The sequence below is a fragment of the Oncorhynchus mykiss genome, chromosome 27 (assembly GCF_057628025.1).
Source record: "Oncorhynchus mykiss isolate SJ-2025 chromosome 27, ASM5762802v1, whole genome shotgun sequence".
Classification (NCBI taxonomy): domain Eukaryota; kingdom Metazoa; phylum Chordata; class Actinopteri; order Salmoniformes; family Salmonidae; genus Oncorhynchus; species Oncorhynchus mykiss.
In genome coordinates, this window is record NC_143048.1 from 7,125,001 (window position 1) to 7,144,229 (window position 19,229).

At 46.7% G+C, this 19,229-nt stretch overlaps 1 protein-coding gene across 2 annotated transcripts in view; it reads left to right on the forward strand.

The window, feature by feature from the left end:
* Positions 1-19,229, forward strand: part of LOC110507407 (signal-induced proliferation-associated 1-like protein 3) — a 103,453-nt gene that overhangs the window by 52,303 nt on the left and 31,921 nt on the right. For both annotated transcript variants that reach the window (XM_021587390.3, XM_036964760.2), the window contains exons 3-7: positions 6,603-8,289; positions 9,762-9,892; positions 13,666-13,854; positions 14,049-14,223; positions 14,659-14,762. In XM_021587390.3, coding sequence (XP_021443065.2) covers positions 6,831-8,289; positions 9,762-9,892; positions 13,666-13,854; positions 14,049-14,223; positions 14,659-14,762 — 2,058 coding nt within the window. In that variant the 5' untranslated portion in view covers positions 6,603-6,830. The remainder of the gene's footprint in view (positions 1-6,602; positions 8,290-9,761; positions 9,893-13,665; positions 13,855-14,048; positions 14,224-14,658; positions 14,763-19,229) is intronic.

Here is a 19,229-nt window from a genome sequence, read left to right on the forward strand (position 1 = left end):
AGTAAGGTCATGGGGGGTGTGTGTGTGTGTAGGCCTTTGTGTCTTTGATCAAAGTATCTGAAAGCACCTGCTGTTGTGTATGGGTTTCTCACCTCTGTCCAAATGTGTATTCCACATGTTATATAATTAAGTAATAAGGCCCGAGTGGTTGTGGTATATGGTCAATATACCACGGCTAAGGACTGTTCATATGCACGACGCAACGTGGAGTGCCTGGACACAGCCCTTAGCTGTGGTATATTGGCAATATACCACAAACCCCCAAGGTGCCTTATTGCCATTAGAAACTGGTTACCGATGTAATGCCACTCCCCCCTCGGGCCTTATTGCTTAATTATATCACAATTCTATGCGTAGGCTAACTCTTTATCTCAAATGCGGTCTGTTCCACAAGTCACTTTTTCTTGTCCTTGGTAACTTGGCATTGTCACGATACAGTAACAACAGCTCTCTCCACCTGGAGGTCGTGTCGTGTACAGTCATTTCTCTGGTAGCTGTAGCTCTCTCGTAGCTCTCTGTGATTATGACAAGTGAGCAGAGTAATTACCCGCTCCAACGTGTGTTTGCGTTGTGTGGGCCAGGGCTTGCGCGGTGCACAGGCACCCCGAGAGGGAGGTGGCGGGGGAAGCATCTTCAGAGGCCTAACTAATTGCTCTGGGAGTAATTAAAAGGCATTCAGTTTCTGCTTTACGTCTTCTGTAGTTGGGGCCAGCGCTGTGTCTGCCTGGGGGCCTCAAAGCCCTTCATGTTTCCTATGGCACTTGCCATTTTCTGCCTCCCCTATTTATCTCTATTTAGCTCTTGCTGTTTGTTTGGGGATAACAACTCATCCCGTTCACCTCTATGTGTGCCTTGGGTTGCAACGGGTCTGTCTGGAGGACTTTTCTTGCACCTCCTATTTTGGGCTGCGGCGGATCATCTCTTTTAAGTTTTGGAACTGTGAAGGCTAGCGAAGACATCAAAATAGCATTGCACCTTTTAGTTCGTATTAGAGACGTATCGGTGCTCGGCTTAACGAGATGTGTTTGCCAAACAAACGCATAGTTGTGTGGCTGTGTTAGTCCGTCTGTCCTCCCTCCAGCTTTTGCGTGGTAGTTTTGGCCCAGTTCTACTGTGTCTGTCGGCCTTGACTCAGTGTTTTGGACACCCAGAGACATGACAGAACTCCCACTCGCTCCTGACGGCCGTCCAGCTGAATAAAGGGCCTTTTCTCAGGGTGCTGCAGCTGGAGCCTATCTGGGATTGGGACTGATAGCGTATCGCGGCCGCCGCGCCGAATAAGAAAATACTTTGTGCCGTAGCAGCGGGATCAGAACAGGACTCTTGGAATCGCCTGTATTTCCCCAAAACATAAGACATGATACATTTGTGAGGTCATCTGGTTCTCAGCTGATTAAAAAAAAAAAAAATAATATTAAAAAAAAAATCTCGCTGTGAATGAGTTTTGTACATGGTGTGTGTATATGTGTGTACTACGGTCGTATGCCAAAAGTGAATCACAGAGGATTGTGCTGAGCGTACACAAGTGTCATTCACTCTCTGCCTTTGTGAGATCGCTCAACGTTATAATAGAATGATGAATAGAAACTCTGTGGAAAGGATTTACGATCCTCACAAAACATCCCTTTCCGCGTACCAGTAGCTAACATCATTAAACGATGTCAGACTGAGAAATGGCCTGGATCATACATTTACTGGAGACAGATGTCGGGGATGGGAATGAGAACAGGGATTGACGGATCATAAGCCTGAGTGGAGAGAGACAGAAACCGATAGGGATGGAGCGATGAAAGAGAGGAGAGCGCTTTTGAGCGGGAGAAGAGACGGAATAAAACGGAGATGGATTAGCCTAGGTAGAGGGACACATATAAAAAGAGAGCGAGTTAAAACATTAGAGCGAGAGTTTGAGCGGAGAAGAGAAGACCCTGAATAAAGTAGTGGTAGATTAGGAGTCTAGGGAGGCTTTTTATAGCGCCGGAGTGGTGGTGAAGCCTGATTCTTTGTGACTGTCACATTAAGGCGAGTCCTTGTGGTTCAGGGAACACGTTCCTGCTCTCTTCCTCCTCCCCGTCTCAACTCCTCGCTCTCTCCCACTTTACGTCCTCTCCCCCTCTCTCCTCAATTTTCTTTTCACCCTTCTCTTCCTTAGCTGAGTATGAAGTAGCCTAGTTGTGTGCATCCTCGTCTGTTTCTCTCTGAAGACGACATGGCGAGGGAAGGTGAGAATGGACAGAAGGAGGGGGTAGAGTAGGGTTGGGCGATGTTACGATAGTATCTGATATCGAAGATGATTGAGAGCCATCATCGATGGTGACGACGACATGGTGTGACAGACTACGTATAGGCTATTTCAACTTGACTGTTACCGGGCAGTAAAGAGCTGACCGGGTAACCCACAGCAGGGCCATGCCAAGTGGCCTATTCCTTTGCTATAGCCTGCATAACATATTATCAATAAATGTGTTGTAAACACATTTACAGAATGCAGGAGAACAATGCAGAGAGTTGAGATTTTCACCAAAGCAGCGCAAAATGTCCAGAGAAATATTTTTCTCTCTCTCAATTTAGGATGATCTATTCTAAGCCATTTAGCCCAAGCCTATTTTATTTTTTATAGCAGACACTCCGGGGTCTTAATTATTTTAAGACACTTTTTTTTCTTCTCTCCATTTGACATAAATATGACTTTAGTTTTTATGCATTTTCTCCTGCCAATCTAACCTAACCACTGCTTGGTATGGCAACTGCACCGCCCTCGATCGCATGGCGCTGCAAATTTTTATTTTATTTTTTTAACCTTTATTTAACCAGGCAAGTCAGTTAAGAACAAAGTCTTATTTTCAATTAAGGCCTAGGGACACTGGGTTAACAGCCTGTTCAGGGGCAGAACGACAGATTTGTACCTTGTCAGCTCGGGGGTTTGAACTTGCAACCTTCCGGTTACTAGTCCAACGCTCTAACCACTAGGCTACCCTGCCGCAATGACCCTTCTATTTTATTGTTGCACTGTTAATTCACACTCACTCTATGTACACTCTACACACTCACCCACAAGCACTCACTCACACTGACACGCCAACACACATGCTCACACACTCAAAGCACACACATTCATACTGATTCTACACACACGCACACACATATACAATTATTATATATGCTGCTGCTACTCTGTTTATCATATATCCATCCTGACGCATAGTCACTTTACCCCTATAAATATCTAAACCTACCACTCCAGTATCCCTGCACTTTGTAAATATGGTATTGGCACTGACCCTGGAACTGAATGTATTCATACCCCGTGACTTATTCAACATTCTGTTACGGCTTGGATTACATATTTGTTTCTCACCCATCTACACACCCCATAATGACAAAGTGAAAACCTGTTTTTTGAAATGTTTGCACATTTATTGACAAAGAAATACAGACATCTAATTTACGTAAGTATTCACACCACTGAGTCTACTTTTGTAGAAGCACTTTTGGCAGCGATTACAGCTGTGAGTCTTTCTGGGTAAGTCTCTAAGAGTTTTCCACATCTGGATTGTGCAACATTTGCCCATTATTCTTCTCAAAATTCTTAGAAATCTGTCAAGTTTGTTTTTGATCCTTGCTAGACAACCATTTTCAGGTCTTGCCATAGATTGTCAAGTAAATTTAACTCGACGGTAACTCGGCCACTCAGGAACATTCACCGTCTTCATGGTAAGCAACTCCAGTGTAGATTCGGATTGTGTTTTAGGTTATTGTCCTGCTGAAAGGTGAATTCATAGGGCTGGGCTGTTATTGTGGCCGTATTACTGCCACACCGGCAGTCCAATTCCAAGTGGCCTCTCATCCATGCAAATGTTTTCGGAAATCATACACTTCGAGAGCCCATGAACTCATGTTGCAATTGAGTGAGAACAGAGTTTTGATGGCCTCTATTAAAAATAGGAGGATACCATCAGTGTTCTATAGGCTAGGCCTACTATATTTAACAACTTTTCTAATATTAAGCACATTGCTTCAGTTTACAACAGGCGTATAGCCTACCTGGCTGGCATGAAAATGGACCACGGGAAAAGCGTCCTCCATTCGCTATATAACTGTATAGATGACATGTATTTTTTCCCCCTATGCCCCTGTTTCAATACAGGTGCATGATAATGGTCCATTCGGCAACCATCAGTCATGTGTTCCAGGTGCATGTTGTGTTAGCTAATCCAAGTTTATCATTTTAAAAGGCTAATTGATCATTAGAAAACCCTTTTGCAATTATGTTAGAACAGCTGAAAACTGTTCTGATTTAAGAAGCAATAAAACTGGCCTTCTTTAGACTAGTTGGGTGTCTGGAGCATCATCATTTGTGGGTTCGATTACAGGCTCAAATTGGCCTGAAACAAAGTACTTTCTTCTGAAACTCGTCTGTCTATTCTTGTTCTGAGAAATGAAGGCTATTCCATGCGAGAAATTGCCAAGAAACTGAAGATCTCGTACAACGCTGTGCACTACTCACTTTACAGAACAGTGCAAACTGGCTCTAACCAGAATAGAAAGAGGAGCGGGAGGCCCCAGTGCACAACTGACCGCGTTTGCGGTCACTTGAACCCTACTTAGCTGAGATGCCTGTGACGGGCATTGGCTAATAATAATTATTTGAGAGAGCCATGTGAGTGAGAGGTGCTTCCGAGCACGGCAGCTCGGCAGGGAGAGGGGAATTATAATTCTTATATTCAGTCCAAGGGCACAAGGCCACTTTGGCTGCAAAAAGGCATGGATTTTTGTAGGTGGCATTACGGCCACGCAAGGGGGATGCTGTTGGGAAATTCGAGGCCTGGTGAGAATATTATCAAGTGCTTGTTAAATTGTGAAGGAGAGACTGATGAAGTGTGTGCAGCCTGCACAAGAGAAAACAAAGCAACTTTTTTCAAATCATCATTATTTGCATAATGAAGCCTTAGAATGTATTAATAATCAAAAGATATAGCCCAATGTTTGTATCACAACTAAAGTTGCATAAATAACTCACATAGCATATGTCCCTTGACCTGTTTCTTTGTTAACTGCTCAACACAGAATAGCTGCATGTGCACACTCCCTTGGAAATTGTTTGGAGAAAATATCCTTTCTATTTTATTCTGCTATGTTCAATTGTATTTTTCAAACTCTAAAATAATTTTGCTACGGAATTCAAAGCAAATCTTGTCTGCTAAATGAACTAGTGTAGCCCACAGCCATATGGCAATAGCCACATCAGGGCCTAACATAAAGACAACTCTGAGTATGCTATTCTGTTCTTTGGAGAAAGACTACTTTTTCTTCACATCATGTTTCTTTAGACCTGTCTAAAATGGATAATGGAATTATTGTCCTGGTGTAGGGTATATTAAATTGATTTATTACATTTTTTAATATGTATATTTACCAAAGTTCTGCATCAGTGGCTTGTAGGCTATGCGTGGAAGCCTAGAGAACATGTTTGTTAATTAACGGTCAATTACCATGAGACCGGCAGTTATTCGCTGGACAATCACCGGCCGACAAAATGTCATGGCCGCCACAGCCCTAGGAAGGACCCCTGTATCTTTGTAGCGACTGGGTGTACTGATACCCCCATCCAAAGTGTAATGAATAATTTCGCTATGCTCAAATGTCTGACCTTCTTTGGGAGGCATTGGAAAACCTCCCTGGTCTTTGTAGTGGAATCTGCGTTTGAAATTCACTGCTCGACTGAGGGACCTTACAGATAATTGTATGTGTGGAGTCCATGTTAAGCATTATTACTGCACACAGCGAGTCCATGCAACTTATTATGTGACTTGTTCAGCACATCTTTACTCTAGGCTTGCCATAACAAAGGGTTTGAGTACTTATTGACACAAGATTTTTCGGCTTTTCATTTTTATTAATTTGTAAAAATGTTAACATAATTCCACTTTGACGTTATGGGTTATTGTGTGTGTGTAGGCCAGTGACAACAAAATTAAATTGTAATCCATTTTAAATTCAGGCAGTAAGTAATACAACAAAATGTGGGAAAAGTCAAGGGGTGTGAATACTTTCTGAAGGCACTGTAAATGTATCATCCCCCCCGGACAAAGTACCAGCTGATAGAAGGAGCAAAATGAGGAAACAGACTGCTGTCAGTTATATTAGCTGAATGATTACACTGCAGCAGCAACCTGTGTGTGTGAATATCCAGTCAGATTTCTATATTTTAAATGGCCTAGTGCTTTCAGCATGGCTTTATGATGCAGGAGTTTGATTTGGTGTTAAGGGAATTCATAGTGCGTGTGTATTTCTGCTGAATAGGACACTAGTATGATGATAAACCAGGCATTCTGAAGATCGGTCTCAACAGGAGAAATCCTCTGTCAAACCCCCTCGCCTCTCTTTCTTAATCTCTCTCTCTCTCTCACATTCTAGTACAGATGAGTTGCTGTAGTCATCGTTTTCGTGGTGTCATTTCATTGAGTAGGAGGGGTGAATCTTGGCCAGTGTATGTTAGTGTTTGGGCGTGCATGTTCAAAAACAGTGTATTACTGTATGCCATGTGTGCATGTTGTTTTATTGTGGTCGTCAGCATATCAATGTTTGTTTTGTCTTCTCCCCAGATCTGCCCAGAGCCTGAGAGAAGAGAGACGACCTACTGTGTAACTGGGCATATGACCAGCAGTGTCCCACCCTCCCATTGAAAGCGATGTGTGTGGGAGGTGGAGGCTGCAGCATCAGCAGAGTGTGTGTGGGGCTCCTCTCCCTCTCCCCTACTCCCCACTCTGGCCTGGGATGCCAGCTCCCTGCCCCCCTGCCTGCTGTCCTGCCCTGAGCTCTCCTGGGGCGCCATGAACACCTACAGAGATCGAGGGGTCACCTGCACCTCCTCAGACCTGCTGGAGAGGGGCGGAGGGGGAGGGCCTGGGTCCCTCCTCACACAACATGCCGCCTTCCACCTCACCCCCAACGGCCACCCTGCCCCCTCCTCTGACCCAGCCACCCAATCACGTGTCTCCGTTCCCAAGATGGGCGTCCGCGCCCGTATTGCTGAGTGGCCGCCGCGCCATGCGCAATCGAGGGAGTCGCTCCTGGAGAACGGGCAAGGCGGTAATCACCATGTAGACGACCCCTTCACGACGACCACATCTTTCCCCATCTCGGAGGTCGGGCTGGTGAGGGGAGGAGTGGCTCGTTTACCAAGGCGACGCACGAAGGACGTGGAGTTCCGTGGTGGGTACGGAGGTGAAAGAGAGTCTCCCTCAGGCCTGCGTGCCTTCCCCCCATTACGGCAGCGGTCCAACAGCGAGGTGACTCTGAGCGAGCAGGATGAGAACGAGGTGGAAGGTCGTGGAGGTGCTAATCTGTTCCGGGAGTACGGCAGCACCTCCTCCATCGACGTGCAGGGCATCCCCGAGCAGAGCTTCTTTGACATGCTCAGCCAGTTCCACCAGGAGAGGCCCGACCAGCGCAGCACTGCCCCCGGACGCCTGGGGGAGCTACTGTACACCAACTCACCTCCCTCGGCACCCCTCCCCACGGGCCACTCCCCCACGCCCACATCCCGGGGGGAGGATGGAGGGATGGGGCGGTCAGAGAACAGGGTGAGGAAGAAGAGCGGGGGGACAGAGTCGTCTCTGGGGACGGCCTCTCTGTTCCGGAAGCTCCGCAGCTCCAGCAGAGGGGAGCTGGACAGAGGGGAGGCGTGGGAGGAAGGGGGAGGCCGTAACTCTACAGATACACCCTACAAACCCTGGGTGTGCCCCAAGAGCTTTGTCCACTACGACGCCCAGAGCATCCTGTTTGACCTCAATGAGGCGGCTGCTCAGCGCGCCTACGTAGCCAAGCGGAGGAACACTGCCACCGGTGCATCGGCGGCCTCAGTCTCCCTGGCTGTGTCACGGTCCTCAACTCTGAGTGGGTTGGACGCTACCTACTCCAGCGTTGAGGACCTGACGCTAGACCTCGACCCCAGCGCGCCCACACCCTCCCTGGGCATGGACCCTCTGGACGCCCCCCCCGGTGGCCCCAACTCCAGTCCGCTCCTCCTCAGTTGCCCCCACTTCCACAACGAGACTGGGGGCCACGGGGAGCGCAACGTCAGCTTCCTGAGCTCCTCGGCCGAGCGGGGAGGGGAGGGGGGCGCTGGTGACCTGGCGAGGGGCAGCCTTCGGCGTAGCAACGCCAGTGTGTCGGTGGTGGAGGTACCCATAGAGCAGCAAGTCACCAGAATGGACAGGCTGAAACTCTGTAGCATCGAGCACGTGGACTTGGGGGCACGCTACTACCGAGACTACTTCCACGGGAAAGGTAACAACTCATCTGATCTTGCCTACCAATCCTGCCTAACTACTTTTACTATAACTATTCACAAAAGTCTAGCGTATCACTAGTGTTTCCACTGGCGGTACTCTCTCCTCCTCCATCCAGCTGTCCCTGTACGGGCAGCCAACCTGGCAGCGATCCCAGAAGATATGTACCTGCCTCTTGTCTGTTGGCAAACTGAGTTTGTAGCTCAGAGAAGAATTAGCTTAATCCCTCACACACACGTTTTCCTTTCTGCCCCTGCACATTAATCCTGACACTGGTCCCCCCATCCTACAGAACAGCTGTGTGTGTGTGTGTGTGTGTGTGTGTGTGCAGAATTCCCTCTCTAGACCCTGGAAAAATAGATAGCTACCCCAAGGACTAAATCATCTGGTAAGAGCCTAATTAGAGACAGATGTTGTCAGGGTTTGTGACGCTTGCAACCACCGAGATGAAGGTTACCGCTCCAAAAATACTACTGCCTGTCCCCCTGAACGCTGCGTGGAACGTGAGACTGCTCCAGAGCAGTAACTGCGATGCCCTGCGTGCATGTCAAAAAGCCTCACCCAGAAAGCTGACATTTTAGACTGCCAGACCAAGCTGGAATGCTAAACAGTGCTGAGCCTCTTCAATTATGCAGGGACGAAACAAGTTTGAAAACGTACAGTTCTTTCACTAGTTTCTTCCTCCTCCACTCACAAGTAGGAGAAGTCGCTCACAGTTTGTGGAGTAAGCTGTTACTGTATCATGTGGAAATTGTTTACAGCCTTTTTACTTCAGGAATGCGTCTTATCAGAGATTTCCACTTATTCATCAAACTTTAGATAAGCAGATAGGCTACTCAGTCTTCAGTCTGTCACACACTTATAATACAATGTATAAAAATGTCCTGTGGAATGTTCTGTTTATGGAACCAACCTTTCTGGCCACGATAGGCCTATACCACGCAAAGCAATAAGGCTAGTATGTCAAAGCAAGCGATTGTATCGCCGTGGCTTAAATAACAAATATAATTGAGTTTAGTCATTTTGTAGATTCCTATTGTGTTCTCTACCTCTGAAGGTTACTCAAGCACGTGACTTCCCCTGGAAGAGTAGAATCTGTACCGAGCAAAGCCGTGCTCGCCGCGCCACAGGCTCGGCTGTGCAATCTTTGTCTGTCATTTGTAGCGCTAATCGATGTCCTCAGGTTCCTTGATGAGCTGATTAATTCAACGTACAATTGAAAATGTATTGAAACCACATGCATACAAGCACTGCTGTTATCGCACTCTTCAGCGGAGCATATCTCTTCTCTTTCCCTCCTCCGCTCTTGAGTCTCTCACTCTCTCCTTTCACTCTCAACCCCCTACTTTCCCTCCTCCATTTTTCCATGTCCAAAGGCTGTTATTACAATGATCAATACACGTGTTCAACAGTACCAAAGACATGTTCAGACATGTTGTGAACGCACTCTGTCCCTGTGTGTCACTGCAGAGCACTCAAACTACTTTGGCACGGACGACAAGCTGGGTCCGGTGGCTGTGAGTATCCGCAGGGAGAAACTGGACGACACTAAAGACCTGAAGGACCAGTACCAGTACCGCGTCATCGCCAGAACCAGTGAGGTACTAACACCCAACCCACCTGCCTACGCACAGCTAGAGGGAACACTGAGTAGGGTGAATACTGATGATGCCATGATATGTTTGTTTGAATAGGCAGAGTGTGTGTGTGTGGGAGTTTTGCAGATTTTTTGTACGCTGTTATTTATGCCTGGACTGGACCTCAGTGAGTCCCCGCGGCCCATGTTGGCTCCATATACACTACCTTCTCGCTCCACACCTTCCCCTTGCTCCATTTACCTTCCCTTCTCCCTCCAATCTCTCCATTCTCTACCAGTGGAACTTTCCACCTGACCAGGCCCTGCTTAGAACAGCCAAGCCAAACAATGCCCTGGTCCGCTGGTAGGCCTCCCTCCACTAATATCCCAGCTAGTTATACAGTGGGGCAAAAAAGTATTTAGTCAGCCACCAATTGTGCAAGTTCTCCCACTTAAAAAGATGAGAGAGGCCTGTAATTTTCATCATAGGTACACTTCAACTATGACTGACAAAATGAGAAAAAAAAATCCAGAAAATCACATTGTAGGATTTTTAATGAATGTATTTGCAAATTATGGTGGAAAATAAGTATTTGGTCAATAACAAAAGTTTATCTCAATACTTTGTTATATACCCTTTGTTGGCAATGACAGAGGTCAAACGTTTTCTGTAAGTCTTCACAAGGTTTTCACACACTGTTGCTGGTATTTTGGCCCATTCCTCCATGTAGATCTCCTCTAGAGCAGTGATGTTTTGGGGCTGTTGCTGGGCAACACGGACTTTCAACTCCCTCCAAAGATTTTCTATGGGGTTGAGATCTGGAGACTGGCTAGGCCACTCCAGGACCTTGAAATGCTTCTTACGAAGCCACTCCTTCGTTGCCCGGCGGTGTGTTTGGGATCATTGTCATGCTGAAAGACCCAGCCACGTTTCATCTTCAATGCCCTTGCTGATGGAAGGAGGTTTTCACTCAAAATCTCACGATACATGGCCCCATTCATTCTTTTCTTTACACGGATCAGTCGTCCTGGTCCCTTTGCAGAAAAACAGCCCCAAAGCATGATGTTTCCACCCCCATGCTTCACAGTAGGTATTGTGTTCTTTTGATGCAACGCATTCTTTGTCCTCCAAACACGACGAGTTGAGTTTTTACCAAAAAGTTCTATTTTGGTTTCATCTGACCATATGACATTCTCCCAATCTTCTTCTGGATCATCCAAATGCTCTCTAGCAAACTTCAGACGGGCCTGGACATGTACTGGCTTAAGCAGGGGGACACGTCTGGCACTGCAGGATTTGAGTCCCTGGCGGCGTAGTGTGTTACTGATGGTAGGCTTTGTTACTTTGGTCCCAGCTCTCTGCAGGTCATTCACTAGGTCCCCCCGTGTGGTTCTGGGATTTTTGCTAAACATTCTTGTGATCATTTTGACCCCACGGGGTGAGATATTGCGTGGAGCCCCAGATAGAGGGAGATTATCAGTGGTTATGTATGTCTTCCATTTCCTAATAATTGCTCCCACAGTTGATTTCTTCAAACCAAGCTGCTTACCTATTGCAGATTCAGTCTTCCCAGCCTGGTGCAGGTCTACAATTTTGTTTCTGGTGTCCTTTGACAGCTCTTTGGTCTTGGCCATAGTGGAGTTTGGAGTGTGACTGTTTGAGGTTGTGGACAGGTGTCTTTTATACTGATAACAAGTTCAAACAGGTGCCATAAATACAGGTAACAAGTGGAGGACAGGGGAGCCTCTTAAAGAAGTTACAGTTCTGTGAGAGCCAGAAATCTTGCTTGTTTGTAGGTGACCAAATAATTATTTTCCACCTTAATTTGCAAATAAATTCATAAAAAATCCTACAATGTGATTTTCAGGATTTTTTTTCTCTCATTTTGTCTGTCATAGTTGAAGTGTGCCTATGATGAAAATTACAGGCCTCTCATATTTTTAAGTGGGAGAACTTGCACAATTGGTGGCTGAATAAATACTTTTTTGTCCCACTGTATGTCAAACCTCCTCATTCAAGCAAAGATGTAGCCTGACGACTCAAACTGAATTATTCCGTTGCTCTGTCGTTCGCTACATACTTTTAGTCTGAGACTGCCGTCGTTTGAAGTAGTTTGTGGTGAAGAGGGACGTTGTACAAAGCAAAGTAATCAGCGATTTGGATCGTCTCTAACCAATCAAGAGTATCAAAGCCAATGACACCTTTTCAAACCTCCGCTGTACCCATGGCTGTTCTGGCTCTGGCCCAACCCATCGGTTTTTGGACCAATCATACACGCCCTGAATGTGTTCCCATTCGGCGAAGGGTCGTGGAGGTACTCCGATCCAGACTCATTGTGGAGAAGAAACAAACGTTCGTTGGAGTGTCGTAGTGTTTGGCTGGAGAGAGGAGTCTGGGTAGCCAGGCAAGCAAAGATGTGCTCTGATTGGATCATCACCCCTCCAGCCCTGGGACAGGGCATTCTCTATGATTGGCCCAATCACCCGTCTAGCTTTTCCGAAGTACTCTTTAGTAGGTTATAAACAGAAGTGGGCACTTTCTCCTTGGGCAGAGTTTTTGCGCTCCCATTAATTTACTAGGGCACCACCAGAAGCACTGAAATATTTACGTGGAAAACCCCATAAGCAATCCAGGCCACGATTTCTTTAGGGCACTCAAGGGTCCACATATACCTGGCACTACCTTTCCTGCACACACAGGTTCTCTCGTACTCTGCGACTGATTTGAAAGATTGACTTCCACTGCACAAATAGCGAGCCTAACAGACTTGGGTGTACATAGAGTTTCTGCTTGCACCCTGTCTAATACATGTGCTTCCCAATAGTGACCGGTGAGTCCTGTGGCCGTGCCCCTCTGGTTGGCTGCTGCCCTCCCTCGTGTTGTTTTTAGCTGGATTACATGGCTGCCTGGCCTCATCACCTTAGCCCCTATGGAACAATGGGCCGCTCCGCCGCCTGTGTCTACAGTGCTCAGCTCACACAGACACTCCACTCAGGCCTGCCCTTGGTTCCCACAGAGAGAGAGCGAGAGAATGCTCACTACCCCTCCCTCCCTTCTCCCATACTCTCTAATTGAAGTCTGAACGATGCTGACACAGCATGCTGTAACCACACGATACACACACACACACACACACACATTCTTACACATAAGCCACAAATGCCCCAGATTGGCGCAGTCAGTCACTGCTGGACGCCAACATAGGGTTTCCCACCCTGCCTCTCAGGGGGAGAGATGGATTGGAGGTACTTGTTAGAGGTCACCGGGGGAAACACGGTATGAATAGTTAGACTGCAAGTTATTGGCAACTATTGTCTCTGCATCTGATAAAATGACTTATGGAGTCCATTGACAAGAGGAGCTCTATATTGTGCCGGAAGGCAATCTGAATAGCTGGAATTTAACCTGCACTGTCTAGGGGTTTCTTTTCCGCCACACCAAACCCTTGATTTCGTTAAGGTGAAGCACTCTCTCGCCCCGTCTAGTTCCTCAGCACTGTGTTGCAGTTTTAATGAAGCACGGTGCCGCGGTCTCTGAGTACCTTGAATAACGTATAGCTCTCTCAGCGCCTGAGATTATTATAGCCCCGCTGTCTGGAAACACCCCGAGTACAGATTGCAGATATCTGTCCTATTTCTCAATGTCTCAAAAAAAACAAAAAAACATTTAAACTCCCCGGCGACATAGATGTGAGAACGTTCTCTTCAAGTTATTGGACAATAAAGTACATTTCATCTCCTTTGTGTGTTTTTATTTTTTTTTACATCTCTAATGAGTTCAATGTCCTCTGTGTGTAGCTGGTGACGCTGCGGGGGTCCATCCTGGAGGATGCTGTGACCTCCACGGGCAGGCACGGCACGGTGCGGGGTCTCCCCCTGAAGGAGGTGCTGGAGCAGGTGGTCCCGGAGCTCAGTGTGTCCTGTCTGCGCCTGGCTCTCAGCACACCCAAGGTCACCGAGCAGCTCCTCAAACTGGACGAACAGGGGGTGAGTCTAGCGGGGTCACGGTCTCAGGCGCGAGTTCTATGATATCTCCGTGCATCTGTCTCTGTCTTACATCACCTCTGATATCACCACCTACAGCTACAGTCATAAACACCAGATGGGAATGTCTCTGTTTGAGCCAGGGGCTGGCGTCCGCGTGTGAATGCCGCCTAATATGTGTTTCTTCTCCGGTGTAGCTGAGTCAGAAGCACAAGGTGGGAGTGCTGCTGTGTCGGGCAGGGCAGAGCACCGAAGAGGAGATGTATAACAACGAAGAGGCCACGCCCGCCTTCTCGGCCTTCATGGACCTGCTAGGGGAGCAGGTGTGCCTCCGAGGCTTCACCAACTACGCCGCCCAGCTGGACACCAAGAGTACGTGTCCGCGTGTGTCGGTGTGTGAGGGGGGTGCGTAGTAGGGCGTTCGTTCGCCTGTGACTGCGCGTGCCTAATGTCAGAACAGAGTTTTCTGCATGCCTTCCTGACCTTGCAGTCATAGAATGATCGACTAAAGGGTGTGAACACTGAGGGAAATGAGTGATTCCTGTCAAATGGTGCATGAATATAAAAACAGTGTTGCTACATAACTGCCTAATGAAGCAAAAACCTTTAGAAAAAAAGAGTTATGTGGTTTCCTAAAATAGTATTGTAATTCTCTACGGACTGCGGCTTTTGATGTGGCGCTCTCTTTCCATTGTGTTCCTTCACTTGTGGAGTTCATGTCTTGGTGCTGAACTGGGACTGGATAACGGAATATTAACCCTGTGTTTGCTTGTGCGTGTGTTTGTTTCTCTCTCGGTTTCCCCCCAGCTGACTCGACGGGCACCCACTCCCTGTACACCACCTACCAGGGCTATGAGGTCATGTTCCACGTGTCCACCATGCTGCCCTACATGCCCAACAACCCCCAGCAGGTGAGACCAACACACACACAGCACGGTCTACCACAGCCCACCCCAGACACCTTCATGCCAACAAGATAGGATTCATCCTGCCTCTTCAACTACCCTTCTATCTAGTAGTTTTGTCTGGTCAATCCCACAGGTGTAGTCACAAAGGCTCGGGCACTCTTCCAGACGCCTAAAGGGTACTCTGGGTAATGTGGCCATTGTCACGATCTCACTAATCCTTTGGACGTCCGTCCGAGTGTCACCATCGAGCGTCATGCATCTCAGATTCAGAAGACGCATGGCGGACGAAGGGTTAAATATTTTGTGTAATGGGGTTTGTTGTAGTGCTGTTCTATAGTTTGTCTGGCTCGGACATGGACAATTGCAGCTGCTCATGAAATGGAACTTCTCTCTTGCCCCGCTCCCTCGCTTCTCTTTTAGAGTGTTGTTCCTCTTCCATTCTGTGTGTCTGCAGTATTTTTATGGAGCCTTTGTTCTCTTTGAATGAGCTTTTCAGTCCTCTCTCTCATAACTGGTTCAAAGCTGGGTGGGGCTCAGTCTCTAGGTTTTGAAAGACTATTTTTCCCTTTCTGCTTTTAAATAACTCTGCCTTCCTACATATCCCTCAGGGCGTTGTGGTAACGGTGTGTCTGGGTGAACTGTGTCAGTTGTTAAGCTCGGCATTTTTGTGTGTGCGCGCGTGTGTGTTTAAATCGTTGGCTCAAGTGTTTGCATGAGAACTTAATGTGGGTGAATGCACAAGGTCATATAAACCCCACGAGTGTACTTATGTTGGTAATGTGCTGCTAAAAGTATTTATGTTCCTTGAATACATGCCAACTGTACAGTCACTGATGCTAGCACATACTTTTGGTCATGTAGTGTATGTGGACACCTACTCGTCGACCATCTCATTCCAAAATAATGGGCATTAATATGGAATTGGTCCCCCCCCTTTGCTGCTGTAATAGCCTCCACACTTCTGGGAAGGTTTTCCAATATACAGTGCCTTGCGAAAGTATTCGGCCCCCTTGAAATTTGCGACCTTTTGCCACATTTCAGGCTTCAAACATAAAGATATAAAACTGTATTTTTTTTGTGAAGAATCAACAACAAGTGGGACACAATCATGAAGTGGAACGACATTTATTAGATATTTCAAACTTTTTTAACAAATCAAAAACTGAAAAATTGGGCGTGCAAAATTATTCAGCCCCCTTAAGTTAATACTTTGTAGCGCCACCTTTTGCTGCGATTACAGCTGTAAGTCGCTTGGGGTATGTCTCTATCAGTTTTGCACATTGAGAGACTGACATTTTTTCCCATTCCTCCTTGCAAAACAGCTCGAGCTCAGTGAGGTTGGATGGAGAGCATTTGTGAACAGCAGTTTTCAGTTCTTTCCACAGATTCTCGATTGGATTCAGGTCTGGACTTTGACTTGGCCATTCTAACACCTGGATATGTTTATTTTCGAACCATTCCATTGTAGATTTTGCTTTATGTTTTGGATCATTGTCTTGTTGGAAGACAAATCTCCATCCCAGTCTCAGGTCTTTTGCAGACTCCATCAGGTTTTCTTCCAGAATGGTCCTGTATTTGGCTCCATCCATCTTCCCATCAATTTTAACCATCTTCCCTGTCCCTGCTGAAGAAAAGCAGGCCCAAACCATGATGCTGCCACCACCATGTTTGACAGTGGGGATGGTGTGTTCAGCTGTGTTGCTTTTACGCCAAACATAACGTTTTGCATTGTTGCCAAAAAGTTCAATTTTGGTTTCATCTGACCAGAGCACCTTCTTCCACATGTTTGTGTCTCCCAGGTGGCTTGTGGCAAACTTTAAACGACACTTTTTATGGATATCTTTAAGAAATGGCTTTCTTCTTGCCACTCTTCCATAAAGGCCAGATTTGTGCAATATATGACTGATTGTTGTCCTATGGACAGAGTCTCCCACCTCAGCTGTAGATCTCTGCAGTTCATCCAGAGTGATCATGGGCCTCTTGGCTGCATCTCTGATCAGTCTTCTCCTTGTATGAGCTGAAAGTTTAGAGGGACGGCCAGGTCTTGGTAGATTTGCAGTGGTCTGATACTCCTTCCATTTCAATATTATCGCTTGCACAGTGCTCCTTGGGATGTTTAAAGCTTGGGAAATCTTTTTGTATCCAAATCCGGCTTTAAACTTCTTCACAACAGTATCTCGGACCTGCCTGGTGTGTTCCTTGTTCTTCATGATGCTCTCTGCGCTTTTGACGGACCTCTGAGACTATCACAGTGCAGGTGCATTTATTCAGAGACTTGATTACACACAGGTGGATTGTATTTATCATCATTAGTCATTTAGGTCAACATTGGATCATTCAGAGATCCTCACTGAACTTCTGGAGAGAGTTTGCTGCACTGAAAGTAAAGGGGCTGAATAATTTTGCACGCCCAATTTTTCAGTTTTTGATTTGTTAAAAAAGTTTGAAATATCCAATAAATGTCGTTCCACTTCATGATTGTGTCCCACTTGTTGTTGATTCTTCACAAAAAAATACAGTTTTATATCTTTATGTTTGAAGCCTGAAATGTGGCAAAAGGTCGCAAAGTTCAAGGGGGCCGAATACTTTCGCAAGGCACTGTATGTTGTAACATTGCTGCAGGGACTTGCTTCCATTCAGCCACGAGCATTAGTGAGGTCACTGATGTTGTGCGATTAGGCCTGGCTCGCAGTCGGCGTTCCAATTCATCCCAAAGGTGTTCGGTGGGGTTGAGGTCAGGGCTCTGTGCAGGACCAGTCAAGTCCTTCCACACCGATCTCCACAAACCATTTCTGTATGGACCTCGCTTTGTGCATGGGGGCATTGTCATGCTGAAACAGGAAAGGGCCTTCCCCAAACTGTTGCCACAGTTTGGAAGCACAGAATTGTCTAGAATGACATTGTATGCTGTAGCATTAAGATTTCCCTCCACTGGAACTTAGGGGCCTATACCGAACCTTGAAAAACAGCCCCACACTATTATTCCTCCTCCACCAAACTTTACAGTTGGCACTATGCATTGAGGCAGGTAGGGTTCTCCTGGCATCCGCCAAACCCAAATTAGTCCGTCGGACTGCCAGATGGTGAAGCGTGATTCGTCCCTCCAGAGAATGGCGGCGAGCTTTACACCACTCCAGCCGACTCTTGGCATTGCGCATGGTATTGTTGCATAGGCTTGTGTGCGGCTGCTCAGCCATGGAAACCCATTTCATGAAGCTCCCGACAAACAGTTATTGTGCTGACGTTGCTTCCAGAGGCAGCTTGGAACTCGGTAGTGAGTGTTGCAACCGAGGACAGACTATTTTTTTATGCGCTTTGCGCTTCAGCACTGAGCACTTCAGCACTGAGCTCTTCGGTAAGGCCATTCTACTGCCAGTGTTTGTCTATGGAGATAGCATGGCTTAGTGCTCGGTTTTATACACCTGTCAGCAACGGGTGTGGCTGAAATAGCCAAATTCACAAATTTGAAGGGGTGTTCCACATACTTTTGTGTATATATAGTGTAAGCTTGCTAATGCATACAACTGTTGCTAAAAGTATGCAAACAGCAGCCTATGTATGTGAATGGGTAGGTTATGAAAACTCTGTTTAAGCTATAGCAACAGAGATTCCAAGGCTATCACTGTTAATGAAAATTGGTTCTCAGTTGACCAACCTTGTTAATTAAATAACAAGTTCGATGAATAAAATATGAACTGTGTGTGAATGGGTTACGCCAAAGACGGTTTCAGTGTGAAGATGGGCAGAAACTGCTTCTACAATCGAAATCCCCGGTCACACTTGAAGGCAACGTCATGGCGACATTAGCTAGCGTAGCTCATGCGCAAAAAAACGCCAATGGGTCGGACAGTCACGTCGTGCCGAACTGCGCATGTGCAGACATTCAAACGAAAGGCACTCCTTCGATATAAAGTTTCGTTTTTTTTTTATATATTTTTTTATGTGCGTGTCAGTTTGTCACTTTCACGAGGTTGTAGTAATGACAGGTTCAGCAACTTAAGACTTTGGCTCAAATCTAGGTTTTGCCTTAAGGACACATTTTTCACTTCTCTGTCTGCCAAACCCCCTGTCTGGTGTGTCAAGTCTGCTTCCAGATGCATTCCCAGAAGTATCGCGACGTTGGGCCTCTGGGTTTGAAAACTCTGTGGTTACGCTATATGTGTGCGTGTCCCTGACTGTGAACTACTTTTATGTGAGTGTGTAAACGGCACAATGGGAGAGAGTAGATGAATATTCAGCACACTGACTCCATCCAGAGGCTCAAAGGCGACAGCGCCAACATTTTTACTTCTGCCACACAACCTCTAGGTGTCAGTGTTGATCACCAGTAAACCCTCACTCTGAGGGACGGAAAGGAGAGAGGGAGATCTGCTAAGGCAGTCGATTATAGAGTAATGTTATGTGCCAGAGAGAGGAGGAGAGTCAAAAAGAGAGAGCCGAAGAGGTGACTGTGACTAAGAGAGGACATGA